The 16,889-nt window shown below is 37.9% G+C and overlaps 1 protein-coding gene across 3 annotated transcripts; it reads right to left on the bottom strand.

The window, feature by feature from the left end:
- Positions 1-298: 298 nt before the first annotated feature.
- LOC132037143 (uncharacterized) lies at positions 299-11,446 on the bottom strand. 3 transcript variants are annotated; one of them, XM_059427613.1, is made up of 7 exons: positions 11,387-11,446; positions 3,273-5,102; positions 3,075-3,156; positions 2,860-2,926; positions 1,591-1,776; positions 1,421-1,481; positions 299-910 (listed from the first exon to the last, which is right to left on the bottom strand). In XM_059427613.1, the coding sequence occupies exons 2-7, from the start codon at positions 5,071-5,073 to the stop codon at positions 744-746; spliced, it is 2,364 nt and encodes a 787-aa protein (XP_059283596.1). In that variant the 5' UTR covers positions 5,074-5,102; positions 11,387-11,446; the 3' UTR covers positions 299-743. The 3 variants fall into 3 exon arrangements, with proteins under 3 accessions (XP_059283596.1, XP_059283588.1, XP_059283603.1); XM_059427605.1 differs by having other exon boundaries at positions 3,273-5,113; positions 11,387-11,418; XM_059427620.1 differs by lacking the exon at positions 11,387-11,446 and adding an exon at positions 8,745-8,917.
- Positions 11,447-16,889: the final 5,443 nt, after the last annotated feature.

Genomic DNA, 16,889 nt, shown 5'->3' with positions numbered 1-16,889 from the left:
ATACATGTGATAATGTAAATGCGCAGTTTGCTAATTTTACTTATAAAATACTTGGTGGATGGGCTAGTCTCTATGTCCTTTCATGAAACTCGTATTGGAGCTGCCTCAATCTATTAAACTAGCTACAGTAGCATGAACGAGAACTTATTGCTTTTCTTGCAAAAATAATTGCAATCGTTCACCCATTAATTGAATTTTTCCTTAAGACGTCGCTAAAATATCAAAGTAATGCAGTTTGAGCCTGAGCTACAAAATCACCAGTGCCACAAAATAAGACAGACGTACGAGTATCAGAGTATATCATGAAATTAACCATATAATATTACAATCAACAGGAGGAACAACAGTCTAGTCTACAAAACAATTACACACAAACCCCCCCCCCCCCCCCCCAACCCAACACAAAATAAGAGGGAGAGGAATTAAATGAAGAACGTTAACTGGATAATGTTACAAGATAACAACATGCGAAAAATTAATGGAGACCCTCTTAAGGATAAGAACCGCCTATGGGCTCAAAAAATTTCTAGCTGTCACATTCCACGTTTATCCACAGCTCAGACCAGTAACCGATAAATAGCCAAAAATGTGAAACCAAGCCTCAGCTCTTATGGTGTCCCATGTCCACAAACGAGATCATCCCAAGATGTTAACAGCATGTCTATCACATGTAATTTACACCCAAGATGTTAGCAGCATATGTCTCTATCACATGTAATTTACGCAAGTGCAGATCAAGAATCTTAGCCTGATTGACCACGCAGACTGCAAAGAACATCAAAGTAGAAGTTCCAGTCTGAGCTTGTCTGATCAATTGCCCGCTGACCAAATGGATGTTGCTCTACGTATTTCTGTACATGTTCGGCTTTCAATAATTCTTCCAAATAAATTCGCAAATCACCTCCAGGGCCTACAACAAGGTGCAACTTTTCAATCTTCATAACTTCCATCATTTTATACCAACATAAATTAGAGATTTCCAAGAAAAACTTGGTTCAATAATCATCAGTATTTTTTAAAGCAAAAAAGGTCCATGAGGCTTGAAGTGAGAAACGAAATGCAGACAAACGAAATGCAGACTCTTCTTTGAAGTGAAAAGAACAATATGTGGAAAAAAAAAAAAAGTTGCCACAAATTCCATTAAGTCGCCCATGCTTAATACTCATAGTCAATCGATCACCACTAGCGGATTGCTGCTGCGCGTCTGTCTATGTTAACCTAACTTAGCGTGTTGCATCACATCTAACATCATTAAGCAAGGAAAGAAATCAAGCGGCAAGAGTGTCTAAGCCCACTGTGGTTCACACTAGTCAGATGGTGGGAATCAGTTCTCATAACTCCACTAAAAGGGGCACATGAAACATAAAAAGGGAAACAACAGTATACAAGTATTAAGCAGTACCAGACAGAGGGGTCTCACCTAGTGAATTATCATTCTCGGCCTTGAAGGTGTAAGAATGAGGAAATATTGCAGTGTGCGCCTGAGGAACAAGGTCATGCATAATGTAGTTACAATCACGCAAATAAATATCAAAAGGGGTCATTTGAGGGGTAGTCTTGGAACCAAAAAGAGGGTGGTGTAAAGCTTACAGGATTTAGCAAGGCCTTGTAGGGAGAATCATCCAATAGTAAAGTATTTGATTCATCATAATCCCCTCTTTCCCAGGGTAGATTGGGATCATATCTGTCCCACACCTTGCTCAGCTCCTTGCAAACCAAGGGCTTATGCTTGTTCTCAAGTGTCTTGAACATTGTCTGAGTGCTATGCGACATATCCTGCGATATTTAGTAAATAGAAATTGCTTATTCTTCTAAGAGGGAAGGGCCCAACGATAAATGGAAAAACCAAAAAATCTATAAACACACATCCACAAACCAATGGTCAGAGAAGTATCATGCTGTGACTGCAGGCTCATTTATTCTTCTTTTTCTTTTCCTTTCCATTTTCTTAATGGTGGGGGTGACAGAGAAGAAAAGAATGAACTAAGCTTTGGTTAAGAAAGTTCTGGCGCGGCAACATAAGCAGGTAAATTTTCACCAGTAACCTCCTCTCCCACCTTAAAACAAAGGTGGTTTCTATAACCATTCACTATCCTTGCCAAGGGCATGGTCAAGCACCATAACTGATATAGACAGGCAATACAAACGAACTAGGGCCAGTATAATTACAAGAAGGAAGTAAATATAACTTCCCATCCCCTTCTTTCATTTCCAAAAGGGGAAAAACAGCCCATGTGTTCATGCAGTTGGCAATAACTATACACTAAATGCTAAATCCTAAACCCAAAAGGGGAAAAACAGGCAATGTGTTAATGCAGCTGGTAATACTAGAGCCCATTTGGATGGGCTTATGACTTTTGACTTATAAGCCAAAAGCCATAAGCTAGGAATTCCAACTTATGGCTTTTGGCTTATTTTTGTTATATTGGCTTAATAACAGGTGCTTAAAAGCACTTTTTATCTTGCCCAAACACTATAAAAGTGCTTAAAAGCTATTTTGGCTTAAAAGCACCTGAAATAAGCCAATCCAAACAGGCTCCTACTCTCATGCTCGCAAAGGAATTGTAAAGTTACAATGATCCATCAGAGTCCTAACAATCTGGCAGACCACGAGAGTTCCTTAGGCATCAGCGACTCAGCGTAGATCATGGCCAAAAGATCACAAAGGAAATAGGATCTTTGCCCAAGCAAAGAAAAATAATGATAGGGAATCATACTCCTTTTTCTTTTTTTGAAAAGGAAATCATACTCCTTTTTCTTTGCTTTTCTTTTTGTCACTTCCTGCTGTTTGGATGAGGAATTTAAGGGTGCAACTAGGAGAAGCGATCTGGAACTATGTGTGGAAGGAGGACTGCTTACCCAACAAAATAACAACTTGTGCTTCAGGTTTCCCAATAAATAATCAACCACTTTAACAATGATCTTCCTGCACAAACATATATTCTGGTAAATGTTTATCCCAAGTACACCATAAAATGCATTAGAAAAACTAAATCATTATACAGGGTAAAACATAAAAGATCATGTCAGGAAAATGACAGAAACACAAGAAGCATTTCAAAATCAAGGATTACTTGGATCTAGAAGACCAGATGCCCACGTCAAATCTTTCAAAGCAAAATTTCAGAAAATCATTACAGTAGGGTCTCTTGAATACTGCAAACAAAGTGACAGGTATTTTATGTAAGAACCATGTGTGTTCATCTTGCGAATGAAGTAAGTTCGAAAGGTCATTAACGCAATTAAATAAAAAGTAAGTCATCAATTCTCACTTGCCCGTCTCCAGAAACAAGCATCTGGATTACAGTCTTTTGGTGGTGGATTGACTACATCAGCAAGTAGTCCATTAACATCAAGGATGAGAAGTTTTCTCCTCAAACAAGGACCCTTCATCATGCAGAAATCACCTGGCCTTGTGGGAGCCGCATGAACATGCATGATTAACTCTGAATTGTGAGTGAGTCGAGTCCTTTCACTACAGCTTTCTGCCGAAATTCTTCCAGCTTCAAATAATGAAACTTCGCCTTCCATTGCGCCATTTGCAACCTTAACATCATCTCCTTTAGGTCCTAAAGGAAGCAATTGCGCATCAGAATTCTCTAAACTAGCCACATCTTCGAAGGAAATATTTGGATTGAGTAGACCATTTTGTACTTCTCCATGCTTGTTATTTGAGGGAACATCGGTCTGATCCATGCTACAAGGGTCAACCTCTTTGTTCAACACCTTCATCACACTTGTTTTCTTCTTTCTCTTTCTCTTTTTCTTTCCCTTAACAGAACTCTTTTCCAAAAGAGTTGTGGCCCCTTCTGTTTGTATTTCTAGATGCCCTAGAGGAAGCAATTGTGCATTAGAATTGTGTAAACTAGCCACGTCTTTAATGGAAATATTTGGATTGAGTAGACCATTTTCTACTTCTCCATACTTGTTGTCCAGCAGGCTTGAATTTGAGGGAACATTGTTCAGACCCGTGCTACATGGGTCAACCTTTTTTTTCAATGCCTTCATTTGTTTCTTCAATCTCTTTTTCTTACCTGGACTCTTTTCCAAAAGAGTTGTGGTCACTTCTGTTTGTACTTCTAGATGTCCTCGAGGAAACAATTGTGCATCAGAATTCTCTAAATTAGCCACATCTTCAATGAAAATATTAGGATTGAGTAGACCATTTTCTACTTCTCCATGCTTGTTATCCAGCACGATTGGCTTTGAGGGAACATTGTTCAGACCCGTGCTACATGGGTCAACTTTTTTTTTCAATGCCTTCATTCGTTTCTTCAATCTCTTTTTCTTGCCTGGACTCTTTTCCAAAAGAGTTGTGGTCAGTTCTGTTTGTATTTCTAGATGTCCTCGAGGAAGCAATTGTGCATCAGAATTCTCTAAATTAGCCACATCTTCAATGGAAATATTAGGATTGAGTAGACCATTTTCTACATCTCCATGCTTGTTATCCAGCAGGCTTGGATTTGAGGGAACATTGTTCAGACCCGTGCTACCTGGGTCAACCTTTTTTTTCAATGCCTTCATTCGTTTCTTCAATCTCTTTTTCTTACCTGGACTCTTTTCCAAAAGAGTTGTGGTCAATTCTGTTTGTATTTCTAGATGTCCTCGAGGAAGCAATTGTGCATCAGAATCCACTAAACTAGCCACATCTTCAATGGTAATATTAGGATTGAGTAGACCATTTTCTACTTCTCCATGCTTGCTATCCAACACGCTTGGATTTGAGGGAACACTGTTCTGATCCATGCTACAAGGGTCAACCTTTTTGTTCAACGCCTTCATCATACTTCTTTTCTTTTTCTTAACAGGACTCTTTTCCAAAAGAGTTGTCGTCGATTCTCTTTGTATTTCTAGATGTCCTAGAGGAAGCATTTGTGCATCAGAATTCTCTAAATTAGCCACGTCTTCGATGGAACTTTCTTCATTTTTAGGAGCCTCCAGATTTTTAAGCATTTGATCCAAACTTTGCTGTCTTTCCTTTTTGTTAGCCCTCTTCCTCGCTGTTTTTCTCTTCCTCTTTGATATCAATTTTGCACTCTTAGTAATAGAATCTTCAGTTGAAAGTGCGTCCATTTAGATATGCAGAACTTTAAGGAGAGCACCTGGTGGATCACTTGCAACAACAAGCCAGAGTGAGTCAGTGATGTAAGGACCTCCAACTTTCACTCAAGCGCAGTTCCACCCATAACATAAGGTGGATTAACAATGAAAGCAGTCAATTGATTAGATTTTGAAAATTTATCCAGAGCCACAAACCACAAGTTATGAAGAAAAAGTAATTAAAAGAAAAGGAGAGATGTCAATATTGGAATGCAAAATTAACAAACACTAAACCCTGCATGGCTGCACATGTTTGACCTCAAGCTCCAGAAAAAGGGCAATGTGACTCTTCGTGCACAAATTTCATGAACTATTATCTTAAGCGTCCATTTTGGGATTTAAGTGGTATCGTAGGTCAGCTTATCTTTTCTTTTTTTAAAATCACCGTGCTGTCCAGGACAACTTGTGCGCACCTCGACTAATTCCACTAGCACAAGTACTCGGTAACTCTACCAGGGCTTGGACAGATGGAAAGAAAATCACCTAGCGTTAGTTATTACCTTTCTCCAAAAAACAAAAAAACAAAAAACAAAAAAAAAAAAAAAAAGGAATACCTAGTGTTTTTGCCTCCACTGGGGTCATCTTAGATCAATTGATTTTGATCACTTAAATACCAAAAGGCGAAACTTTATAATCTGGAGTTTGAAAAATTGGAAAGGGAAGTAAATGTCCCTTCAAAGTTCCCAACCCTCATACTTCAAGACGCAATAAAATTAGTCCTCGAATAATCATGCCTCAATTCCATGATATTTCATAGATTATGGGAAATTATTAATTTAGACAAATGCTGTAATATTTTAAATTTGCCTGAACAGAACTCGGGTATGTTGTTGTTTGTTTGTTAGAACTCTGGGATAGGGTAAACAAGAAGTGGAGTTTTGATTATTTTAATTGCTTAACTTTAAATGGCTAAGAATAGATATCTGTCAAATAACTAGAAGTTAGTATATGTTGGAGAAGGGTAGAGGGTCAGGCCCACTATCTGCTTACGGATTGGCCCTCGGGGATTCTCGGTTATCAAACAAAAATTAGAAGTTAGTAAATGTTTATCCAGTCTATGATATTTCAAGAATGATAAGCAATTATTTAATTATAGAACGCTAGTTACTCTTTTTTCTTTTGGATCAGTAAGACCGAAATAGACCTCAGACTTTTCAACAAGAAAAAAATTGCTTGTCCCGTAAAAACAAATGAAGACAAGATTCTCTTTAGCCCAAGAAAAAAATGTGAACCAACCCAGAAAATTTGAAGTGCCCTGCCCAGAAGAAAGGGAAATGCCTCAAATATGAACCACCACGTAATAGCTACATTAGAGAAATTTTTTGTATGCCATTAGTTATATGTATCACCTGATTGGATATACTAGACTGATTCAGATATAAGGGCATTCAAATGTAATGATTTCAATAACTAAAGTTAAAAATAGTTGGTAACAATTCCCTATGTCCAAATTATATGATACTCTTTCCATCTCAGGAGGTCACCGAATGTATGTCATTCCATCGGCATACACCTTCAAGTACTGAAATTCAAACATATGATGTGATGTTTACTCTATCAGCCTACTTTTTCACCCAATACTTTGATAAATACCCACGATCATCAATATACTTAATAGATAAGCCAAACCAACATTTTACACAGCAGTCAAATTGGACAAATAAAATTGGACAAAGGGAATAAATTCACAATTTGAAGGATTTTGTAAAACTTAGAAGTATAAATTGTTGTGAACAAAGCTAACTCCATAAGGGCCTACGGGCTAGAAGTGGTGAATGAGACTCATTCATTTGGGATTACTGGGCCGAGTATAACGTTGGGGTGTTTTATTTGGCATCCAGGGCCAACTAGCAACTAGTTTAAACGGGCAAAGGGTTTGAAAGAAGGGGTTTATACATATTGTGATGCTTAGGCAAAGTCCGCTACTCTCATCCCGCTTTATCTTAGTCTAATTCCTCATGTCCGTCTACAATCTATCCTAGTTCTTACTTTTAATAGTTCTGTATTTCCGTTTGGCCTTTTGCCATTTGAGTTGTTGCATTTACTTTCAAGAATTGTAATTGAACTTTAGTCTTATTAATATAGTTGAGAAACCGGTAACTATCACATTGGATTTGAGTCCATTACATAAATTCAAAATGCATATTTTAAGGTGTAATCATTTTGACCTTTCCCCGAGAGTAATATTCATAAAACTGATTAGTAATACTACGGATGATGTGACCCAGAATAATTAAGGAGCAAGGAGGGGTATGTTAGGCTTGCGATGTGGTATATTCCGGGACTGTTCGAGTTAGTTATGTATTTTAGCTTATTACATTTTGACCCTTGTATGTACTTTATTTTCTTTTTGCATTTCAGTCCCTTGTTCAGTTAGAAGGGGGTTATATGTAGCTCAATTGGTATTGAGCAGATCATGGATTATGAAATATCAGTCTTCTTCTTTTTCTTAGCTTAGTTTTCCTTTCATTTCTGCTTCGGTAATCTCAGATTACATCAGTGGCATCAGAGCTTGATCCTCGCAACTGTGGGTGTTCATCAATGGCTTCCGAGATGGAGGAGATAAAGATAAGGATGGAGAAATTGGATTCATATATCTCAAATATTAACAGCAGTTATGATAGAATGGACAATAGATTGAGGGAATTTGTCCAAGAGATGAAGTTCTCAATTGAAGATGGAGAGAAACTAGTGACTCATAACCGTAGAAGAGAACCGGAGAAACCACTACAAACACCATGTCCATTACCACTCCAAAACCCTTTATACACCTCTAATTTCACTCCTTGTCACTCCTTGGCAAGCCATTAGTTCCCATTCATCTCCTTCTAGGTGCTACCCATCGGAGTTTGCTAGGGTTCCCTCTAATTTTCGGACCATAGAGAGCTATACAAGCAATGTTTACAACAGTGACACCAACGTGAGCTCCTACACGAAATGTAATACGACATGTAATCCTCATCAGCAGAACAATGTTGATCTCAATCTCAATTTAGATTCCCAAGGCGTTGAATTTGGTGGTGTGAATCCACACGCCTATCAATACTACAGTGCATATCCAAATTCTTATGGCAGCATTAAGTGTTAAGGTGGCGGTTCTTATCAGAATCCATATGCGCATCATTATTCCGGTGTAAATCCCAATTCAAGTCCAGATTCCTTTGGAGTTGGGTTAAATCGTGGGTTTGTATTGCCATCAACAGCGATTGAAAACGATTCTGGCCAACTTCCTCCTCCTACCGCTGGATTTGCAACTTGTCCTTTCTCTTCTCAGGAGGTTGGTGCTCTTGAAACTTTTAATCTCGCCGTCGCTGTTACATACAACAATTATAATATTCCTGTGAATTTGGATTTGGCGATTGATGCGAGTCTATCAGAAGAAAGGGGGGTTGACAAGGCAAATGTGGAAATTCCTGTGCAACTTATGTATAGGAAAATGGGCACTCCGAACCAGGTGCAAGAGGTGTTTGAGGAAATGCCTACTAATGAGGAAGTTATTATTGGTTTCAACAGCTGCGCCAGCAAGGAGAGCAATACACAATTAACGAAACCAACAACTGACTCAGGATTGATTGCCCCTGTTGCCGCTAATTTCTGCTATGTAGACGAGACATTGAAGGAAGAAAGCTTGGAAGAAGTCGAACCTCTGAAAGGGGTGGAGTGCCCAGCTCCTGAGATGCTGATGGAGCCGATAGTGAGTCCGCCTAACAGTGTGTACTGTCTCAAAGTCAACGTGGCTGACCCTTCATCACGGATGATTGTAATTCCGTAAGCACAAAATCTTGGGCAACGTCCAATTGTGATACCGGCAAAGCAGCTGATTCAATCACCAAAATCGACGAGGAAATCGATTTGAATAAAGTTGAGGAGAATGATGAACTAGTGATGCAGGAACATCTTTCAACTGTTGAAAATAGGGCTGTGGAAACAGATGTAACAAAGAATAAAAAAGTGGAACCTGCTCGACATTAGGTGATTCACAGGGTACCTTTCTAGACAAGGAAGATGTAGTAATGAGTATTCAGGAAGAGATTGATGATATAGATGCTGAAATGGAGAATGAACAATCTGAGCCTCTTGGAGGAGGAAAAGAGAGCATGACCAGGGAGCTAGAATCAGTACTTGCAACACATGTTTCTACAGAAGCTAGTGTGAAGCATGCAATTGTAAGTTCTCCATGGATCTTACATTTCCTGGTTGCGCAATTTTTGAACTCACAAGTACCCATTGCTGTCACTCTTCCACATAATCGTGGTGGATTAAGATGCCTCATTTTAGTGGTGGCAAATGTGCTTAGTGTAAACCACGCTAATTCTTTTCTCGATGCTTGTGGTAACTGGTGGGATAATGAATATTCAAAAGCATTTACTGAAAAATTGTTCCATGTGTTATCTACTTGAGTAATTCACTTGAAGGAGGAGATAATTGAGTTTCCAAAGTCAAGTGACAGTTTCTCATTTTCACTAGTTAACTATGGCTGCGATTTATTTCCAAATGAGGTACATTATCAGTTATTCTTCTTTGATAGGACTATGATGGCTCTTGGAGTTTTTCCAACGGGGGATGACCTTTCCCTTCAAAGGCTAAGGATGTATGCTGAAATTCTTACTCTAATGATCATGATTTGCAAATCAAAGATTGTCAAAACATGCACTGCTGTTAGGAGGGGGTCCAAGTTCATTTATCTCAAAGAAAGTATTGAGCCTATTGCATACATGGTGTCGTGTATACTTACTGATCTTGCAAGGATGACAATGCTTAAGTTGGGAAGATCTATTCATTACCTCGACTAAAGTTTACTTCTGTTAGTGATAAAATAATTCTTGAGAGTGCACCTCTTGATAGGCACGGGAAAGGTGAAAACATTGAAGATTATGAGAGCACACTTCATGAACCTGGGAGCAATTTGACTACTTGGAACGTAGCAAGTTGGGATTATACTCACCACAAATGTATGGACATGGTGCTCAATTTGTCTGAGAAGATGTCAGGTGAAAGCTATGAGATAACACTTAATAATTATGTGATGTTTGTTTGTGTCGTCACAGCTTGTAGTTCATATGAGGCTGCTAAGAAATGTGTTGGTAGCTATGAATTTACGAGGGTAAAGTGCTGCATTGAACTACAGAAGATTGCAAATAAAACTTTGCTTAAGCTTGTTCCTAAGTATTCTGGAAACTATGCCAATCCTTCCAATACATTTGCAACTGTTGTAAGCTGGGGACAAGCATATCTCACTAAGAAATATGTGGGCAACAAGCAGGACTCAAGATTCAAGTGGAAAATGCTAGTACTAGTTATGGGCTGTCAGATTGATTCGGACACAAGGACTTCTATATTTGGAGACTCTTTGCAATTCCATTCGATCCTGGTGGATCGGATTACATCAGCCATTCTCTCATATTGGTCAGATTTCGAGTCTTCCTTCCTTGAGGACAAGGAAGTTTTTCAGGGGGGAAGAACTGATGTGACCCAGAATAATTAAGGAGCAAGGAGGGGTACGTTAGGCTTGCGATGTAGTACATTCCGGGACTGTTCGAGTTAGTTACTTTTTTTAGCTTATTACATTTGGACCCTTGTATGTACTTTATTTTCTGTTTGCATTTCAGTCACTTGTTCAGTTAGAAGGGGGTTATATGTAGCTCAATTGGTATTGAGCAGATCATGGATTATGAAATATCAGTCTTCTTCTTTTTCTTAGCTTAGTTTTTCTTTCATTTCTGCTTCGGTAATCTCAGATTACATCAACGGAGTAGATCAATAAAAGGTAACAAGTTTGTAGCAATTCTCACATGAAAGCAAACGAAAATGCAAATTAACACGCAAGCAAAAACAAAGAAGTACAAAGATCAAATTTTGAGCCTTTCTTAGTACAGGAGAAGCGTTACGAAGCATAAAAGCTCCTATTCTATCAAGAAAAAAAGAATGTAGAATAAATTTAGTATCTGAAGGATTTTGTAAAAGCTAGAAGTATAAGTTCACAATTAATATTTTAAGGTGTAATCACTTTGACCTTTTTCCTGAGAGTAACATTCAGAAAATTGATTAACAATCTATGACTTGGGAGTAAATCAATAAAAGGTCACAACTTTGCAGCAATTGGCGCATGAGAATGCAAATTTAACATGCAAGCAAAACAAAAAACTACAAAGACCAAGTTTTGAGCCATTCTTAGTACAGCAGAAGCATTACAAAGCATAAAAAGTGCCTATTTTTCTACAGAGAAAAAAAAGAATGTAAGGGTTAGTTTGGTCATATTAAAAACACATAGGTGGATGGAACTTACAAATTTTATTCGCCAGAGAAGGAGATCGCAGAAGTTGGTCGCCGATGGAGACTATGGGTGTCGTTTAAGATTGGCGGGCTGAAATTGGAATTTTGGGTCCAGGTAAGGAATATCCGTTTCGTGCGCCCTAACTGCTAGGATAAATCTGGGCTGGACTCTTTGTCAACGCTGTCTTCTCAGCCCTATAATGTGGTTTTTTTGGGCAATTTGCAGGATTGGCCTTCGCTGGGGGTGGTTTTTAATTTTTATCCCTCAAAATGGTGGTCTATAAATTTTATCCTTCAGGCAGAATTTTTATCTTAAGACAGAATTTGCATGGGCAGAAATTCTGCCTATGCCCATGCAAATTCTGCCTTAAGGCCTAGAATTTGCATGGACAGATTTGCAAAAATTCTGCCTAAAATTCTACCTTGCGAATTTTATTTTATTTTATTTTTACTGAGCTGGGGTTCGAACTCACAACTTCGGGGTGTTAGGCGAAGGGCAAAACTTAAAGACCACCAATTTGAAGGACAAAAATTGAAGACCATCCCAAATGAAGGACGATCCGCGCAAAAAAAAAAAAAAAAGGTCTTGTTTCTTTCTTTCTTTTTTTTTTTTTTTGCGCGGATTGTCCTTCATATGGGGTAGACTTTAATTTTTGTCCTTCAAATTGGTGATCTTTAAGTTTTGCGCCTCAAATTGGTGGTCTTTAACTTTTGTCCTCTGTCATTGCAAATTCTTCCTTAAGGCGAATATATATAAATCGGTTATATATATATATATATATTGGGCTCAGGCGAGGCAATTTGCAAAGGCAGAGGACAAAAATTAAAGACCACCAATTTGAGGGGCAAAAATTAAAGACCACTCCCAGCGAAAGGCAATCCTGCAAATTGCCCATTTTGTTTTGGTTTAGAGAAAACTTGGGCTATAAGTTAGCCTAATTCATCACCAACGGCGAATTCAAAATTTATAGTTTACGAGTTTTTCTAATAATTTCAATTTAATTTATAATGATAATTGAATTTACAATTAATTATTTATACTATAGGATAAGGCAAAATTTATTGAGTTCCTGAAAATCTATACGTAAAGCTTTGAATCCACCCCTATCTCGTAACATAAGTGCGAAAAGAAGCAAAAACTTAAGGTCCGTTTAGACATGATTTCAAACTAGACTGATTTGAAGTGGAAATATTATTTAGACATTCAATTTGAATTTGTTAATTTGTATTTTTTTTCCCGCATGAAGAGGGTTTTGATGAAATCCCCTACAATTTGTGAAAACTATCAAAACCTTCTCAATTCTTAGGCAATCTTACCAAATAAGCAAGACAGATGTAACACCCTGCAATTTCACGTTAAGACACACCGCAGGAGAGCCTTTATAAGCTCGGAGGGTTAAGGTCATTCGTAAGAGTATTAATGGGTTAGAATGATGTTAAGGTAGTGTCGTAAGGATAAGGGGCTAAACAAATCGAAAAAAACGTGTTTCAACGAAGCTCGGTGAAATTTGGAGGCATACTGCATTGCAGATTATGATCCGCCCCACAAATTGGGGCACAGATAGGCTGAAAAAGAAGGGGAACTCACTGCCTAGATATGCTCTAAGATCTGCGGCCGCATATGGGCCTCTGCGCTGCAGATCCCAACGCATTTCTATGGCGGTGGAAAGTTCCACCTTTCTATTTAAGTGATGGCACCCCCTATTGTTTCATTTATTCGATCAAACTTGATCCCAAATACCCCCCCCCCCCCCCAAAAGAGTTCATAAACCTTCCAAGACAAGATTCATAAGGTTCTAACCTAATTTTCCCTTCGAAAAGGTCGTCGAGCTGGAAGAACGCGGTTTCTCCGCTTTGTAATTGATTTGTAGCTTGCTTCAAGTTAAGGGTAAGCTTGCTAATGATTCTTGAGATAAAAGGTAAGAATCGCTCCCTTCTTCATGTGTAGGTTCTTGATGTGTTAAATGGATGAGAACATACGAGATGTCGGTTAGAAGTCGTAAACTAGTTGAATGTTGTTGTATTGTGTTATTGGGTTGTTTTGATGTGCAGTTGTGCTAGAAGTGTAGAGTTTGAGGTTTATATGTATTCTTGTTATGGCGGTGAACGTGATGAGGTAAATGATGGACGGAAACACTGTTTAGTTAACCATATAGTGAGCTTGTCGCTCGATATATTGTTGATTGTGTTTTACTTGGGCTTAACATTGGTGTTATCCTCATTTATTGTAAATTAAGGTGTAGAGGAGGCTGATTCTAACTTGGTTAGTCGAGACTCAACGTTAAAGGTATGTTAAGGCCATCTTTTCCTTTCTTAGCATGAATCATCTTGAAACGAAGCATAACCAAAGTCCCCACCATAATGACTTTATTCATGTTAGTTAGAAATGCTTATTTTCTTCATTCTAATGAGATGATAAATTGAATCATGATATGTCCTAGTTCTTGATTCCTATTGATACGTATTTGATGAAGCTAGATCACAAAATGTTGTTTGAAGGATTAACGACCTTACGTCACTCCGAGATGTTTAAAATGTTATCACGTGTTCATCATGCATATATATGTATATGATATCTCTATTTACTACCGAGCTATAATCGGTTGGTTACGACACTTATTGTGCGCTATACATGCATCATTACCTATGATCAGATGGATACATTATGATGTTTACGAGACCCCATAGTGGCTCGGTAGGTTATGATATATATATTAGACCTTATCAAGGTTCGGTACGTTATACATGGGAGTATAAGCATGCGTATCATACGCCCTCAGTGGCATTATGAGTTTCAGGTTGATTTCTTATTCTCTTTTTCACTGACATCTTTTTTTATGTTTCTTATTTGCCTTACATACTCGGTACATTCATTAGTTCTTGTATTCCTTTACCAGGGACGCTACATTTCATGTTGCAAGTCTAGGTAGAAAGGTTGACGGTCCTCCTCAGTTAGTCGTCCCCAGATTCAGCAGTTGGTCCGTGAGCTCCACTTTTCCTGGAGTAGTTGTGCCGAGTTGATATGATGTTATACATATTGAATGGGTATGCCGAGGCCCTGCCCCGACTTTATGACAGTTGATGTACTCTTAGAGGCTTGTAGGCATGTGTCCTGTGTATGGTTGTGTTGTGTGGCCTTGTCGACCTTACGTTTGACGTATTGACTCGTATGGTGACCTTGTCAGCTTCAACGAGTCTTTTCCATTCTAGTTCAGCCTATTATGTGACGGCATTGTCGGTCTATGTTGACACCCAATTTTGGCCCTCCCTTTTCGTTTAGTTAATTTCACTATGCTTCTTAGTCCTGAAAACTCCCCAAAATCGAGTTAGGAATATTTTCACTATTATTACGCTATTTCTCGAGATATATTTCTCTAATGTTAAGGACATTTTTATTGTTTCTTAGAAATTATCAAGCATCATATTTTATATTTAAAAGTTACTAAACATCATACTTTATAATTAAAATGACTCGAAAATAATGTTGATATTCCTATATTAATATTGGCGTTGGCATTTTTCCTTTAATCCTATTTGTTACTAAATTAATCATCTCTTAATCTATTTTAATACTAAATACGTGTATTAAATTAATTGTATTGTAATTTATATATTACTTGTATTGTAATTTATATATGTACATATTTTGGGAATTTAATTAGGACAAAGAAGCATTTTTTGAAACTAGTTTATGTGAAAAAGAATTATGAAAATTGGATACAATTTAGTAAAACTTACACAAATAACTACCTTTTAACAGCTTCTAACAAGTTATAGCTATAAGTTGAAGATTTCCAATTCGTAGCTGCTTTTGGCTGTATTTCAGGTGTACCTCGCGTTTTTGAAATACAGTGAAATGCAGCGAAATACAGCATGGCTGTTGAATAAAAAAAAAGGCTATATTTATAGCAATAAAAATCTTTTTCAAATTATATGGTAATTTGTATTAATGGTTCCATGATTCACGCAAACCTCATGAGGTTCCATTACAGCTAACGTCTCTCTATCAAAATCACTCTATTCAAAAGTTTTTTGCTGGTTTTTGTTGTATTCGGTTGTATTTCGCATTTTTGAAATACACGAAAATACAAAATTTGGCAGAGTAAAAATAGGCTGTATTTATGGAACATATTCTCTTCTTTCATTTTAAATGGTAAGTCAAATTAAATCAACCATATATCACGCATAACGGCTGAAGTTCTGTAACAACCCACGTTTCTCTCTCCAAATTACTCCATTCCAATCTTTTAGAAATACTTCCAATTACAGAAAAATATACACTGGAATACAATGAAATATGGTTGATTGTTTAAGAAATATAAAATTATAGTATGCGTATATACAATGGAATACAATGAAATGTATCAGAAATTGTTTCGTAAATTAGATATACATTGAAATATAGCGAAATATACTGAAACAGTACACTGAAATATATAGAAATATACTGAAACAGTACATTGAAATATAGCGAGATATACTAAAATATACAGAAATATACTGAAACACCACAACCACAAACCCTACCGAACCACCACAACAACTGGAAAAACCCTCCTCCTTCCTCCGCCGCCTTTCTTCCGATCCACCATCCTACTCCACTCCAAAAACCCTACCGAACCACCACAACAAACTGGAAAAAACCTCCTCCTTCCTCCGCCGCCTTTCTTCGATCCACCACTGTCCTCCTCCACTCCAAAAACCATACCGAACCACCACCAAAAACCATTAATACATGAAGCATATGGAGTTCAGATCTGAAGAACTAGAACCTTAAGGTTTTTTTCGAGTTTGGAGATGGAGATAGTAGTAATAATGGTGGTGGTGGTGGTGGCTCCGGTGAAATCCACTGCTCCCTCTTTTTCAGATTTGAGTGTATTCTTAGATTTGATGTCGTTCCACCATCGTCGCTGCCACCTCATCATCATCAACAACAGGAGCAATGGCAGCGGCATCGACGGCTTTAGCAGCCGCCGGAGTAAAGTCATGGTTGTTATTCGACTAGGAAGCAGCAACAACTTGTGCAACAACGATGTTGCTACGAGCTTTTTGGCTGAAGGAGAAAAGAGGCCGGAGATAGAGAAAGGGAGGGAGAGAGGCGGCAGTGAGGGGAAGGGGAGAGAGGAGAGAGAATTTTTTTTAGGGTTTGGAGAAGATGATAAATCTTAAATGTGTAGTGAGGGAGAATAGAGAGGTACATGTATTTCAAAAGTTATTGGACCAGTTATGATATGTAATTTTGGAAAAATAAAGCTACAAAAATTAAATAAAAAATAAGGTTGTTATTATTCATAAATAAGTCTTAGAGGTAGCTATGACAAGTAAATTTTCCTACAATTTATGTCAATTCTCTTCACCAAATTCAGCCCATTTCGTGGCCCAATTCACACCCCAATCTGCCCAAAAATCAATTTCACAACCCAACCCAGCAGCCCCCATAAAGTACCCCAAAATTAATTCTCCTAATTCAATTCCAATAAAAAAAACTCTAACAAAAAACCTCACCAGTGACAACG

The sequence above is a fragment of the Lycium ferocissimum genome, chromosome 2 (assembly GCF_029784015.1).
Source record: "Lycium ferocissimum isolate CSIRO_LF1 chromosome 2, AGI_CSIRO_Lferr_CH_V1, whole genome shotgun sequence".
In the NCBI taxonomy this organism is placed as follows: Eukaryota; Viridiplantae; Streptophyta; class Magnoliopsida; order Solanales; family Solanaceae; genus Lycium; species Lycium ferocissimum.
Note: the sequence above shows the minus strand (reverse complement) of the source record. Positions and strands in the feature narration are given on the sequence as shown.

Excerpts from the sequence above, each read along its gene's own strand:
- LOC132037143 (XM_059427613.1), bottom strand. The coding sequence starts at position 5,073 with ATGGACGCACTTTCAACTGAAGATTCTATTACTAAGAGTGCAAAATTG. Across the intron at positions 1,777-2,859 it reads ACAAGTTGTTATTTTGTTGG|GATATGTCGCATAGCACTCA; the intron begins GTAAGCAGTCCT and ends TAAATATCGCAG. Across the intron at positions 1,482-1,590 it reads ACAAGGCCTTGCTAAATCCT|GCGCACACTGCAATATTTCC; the intron begins GTAAGCTTTACA and ends CTTGTTCCTCAG.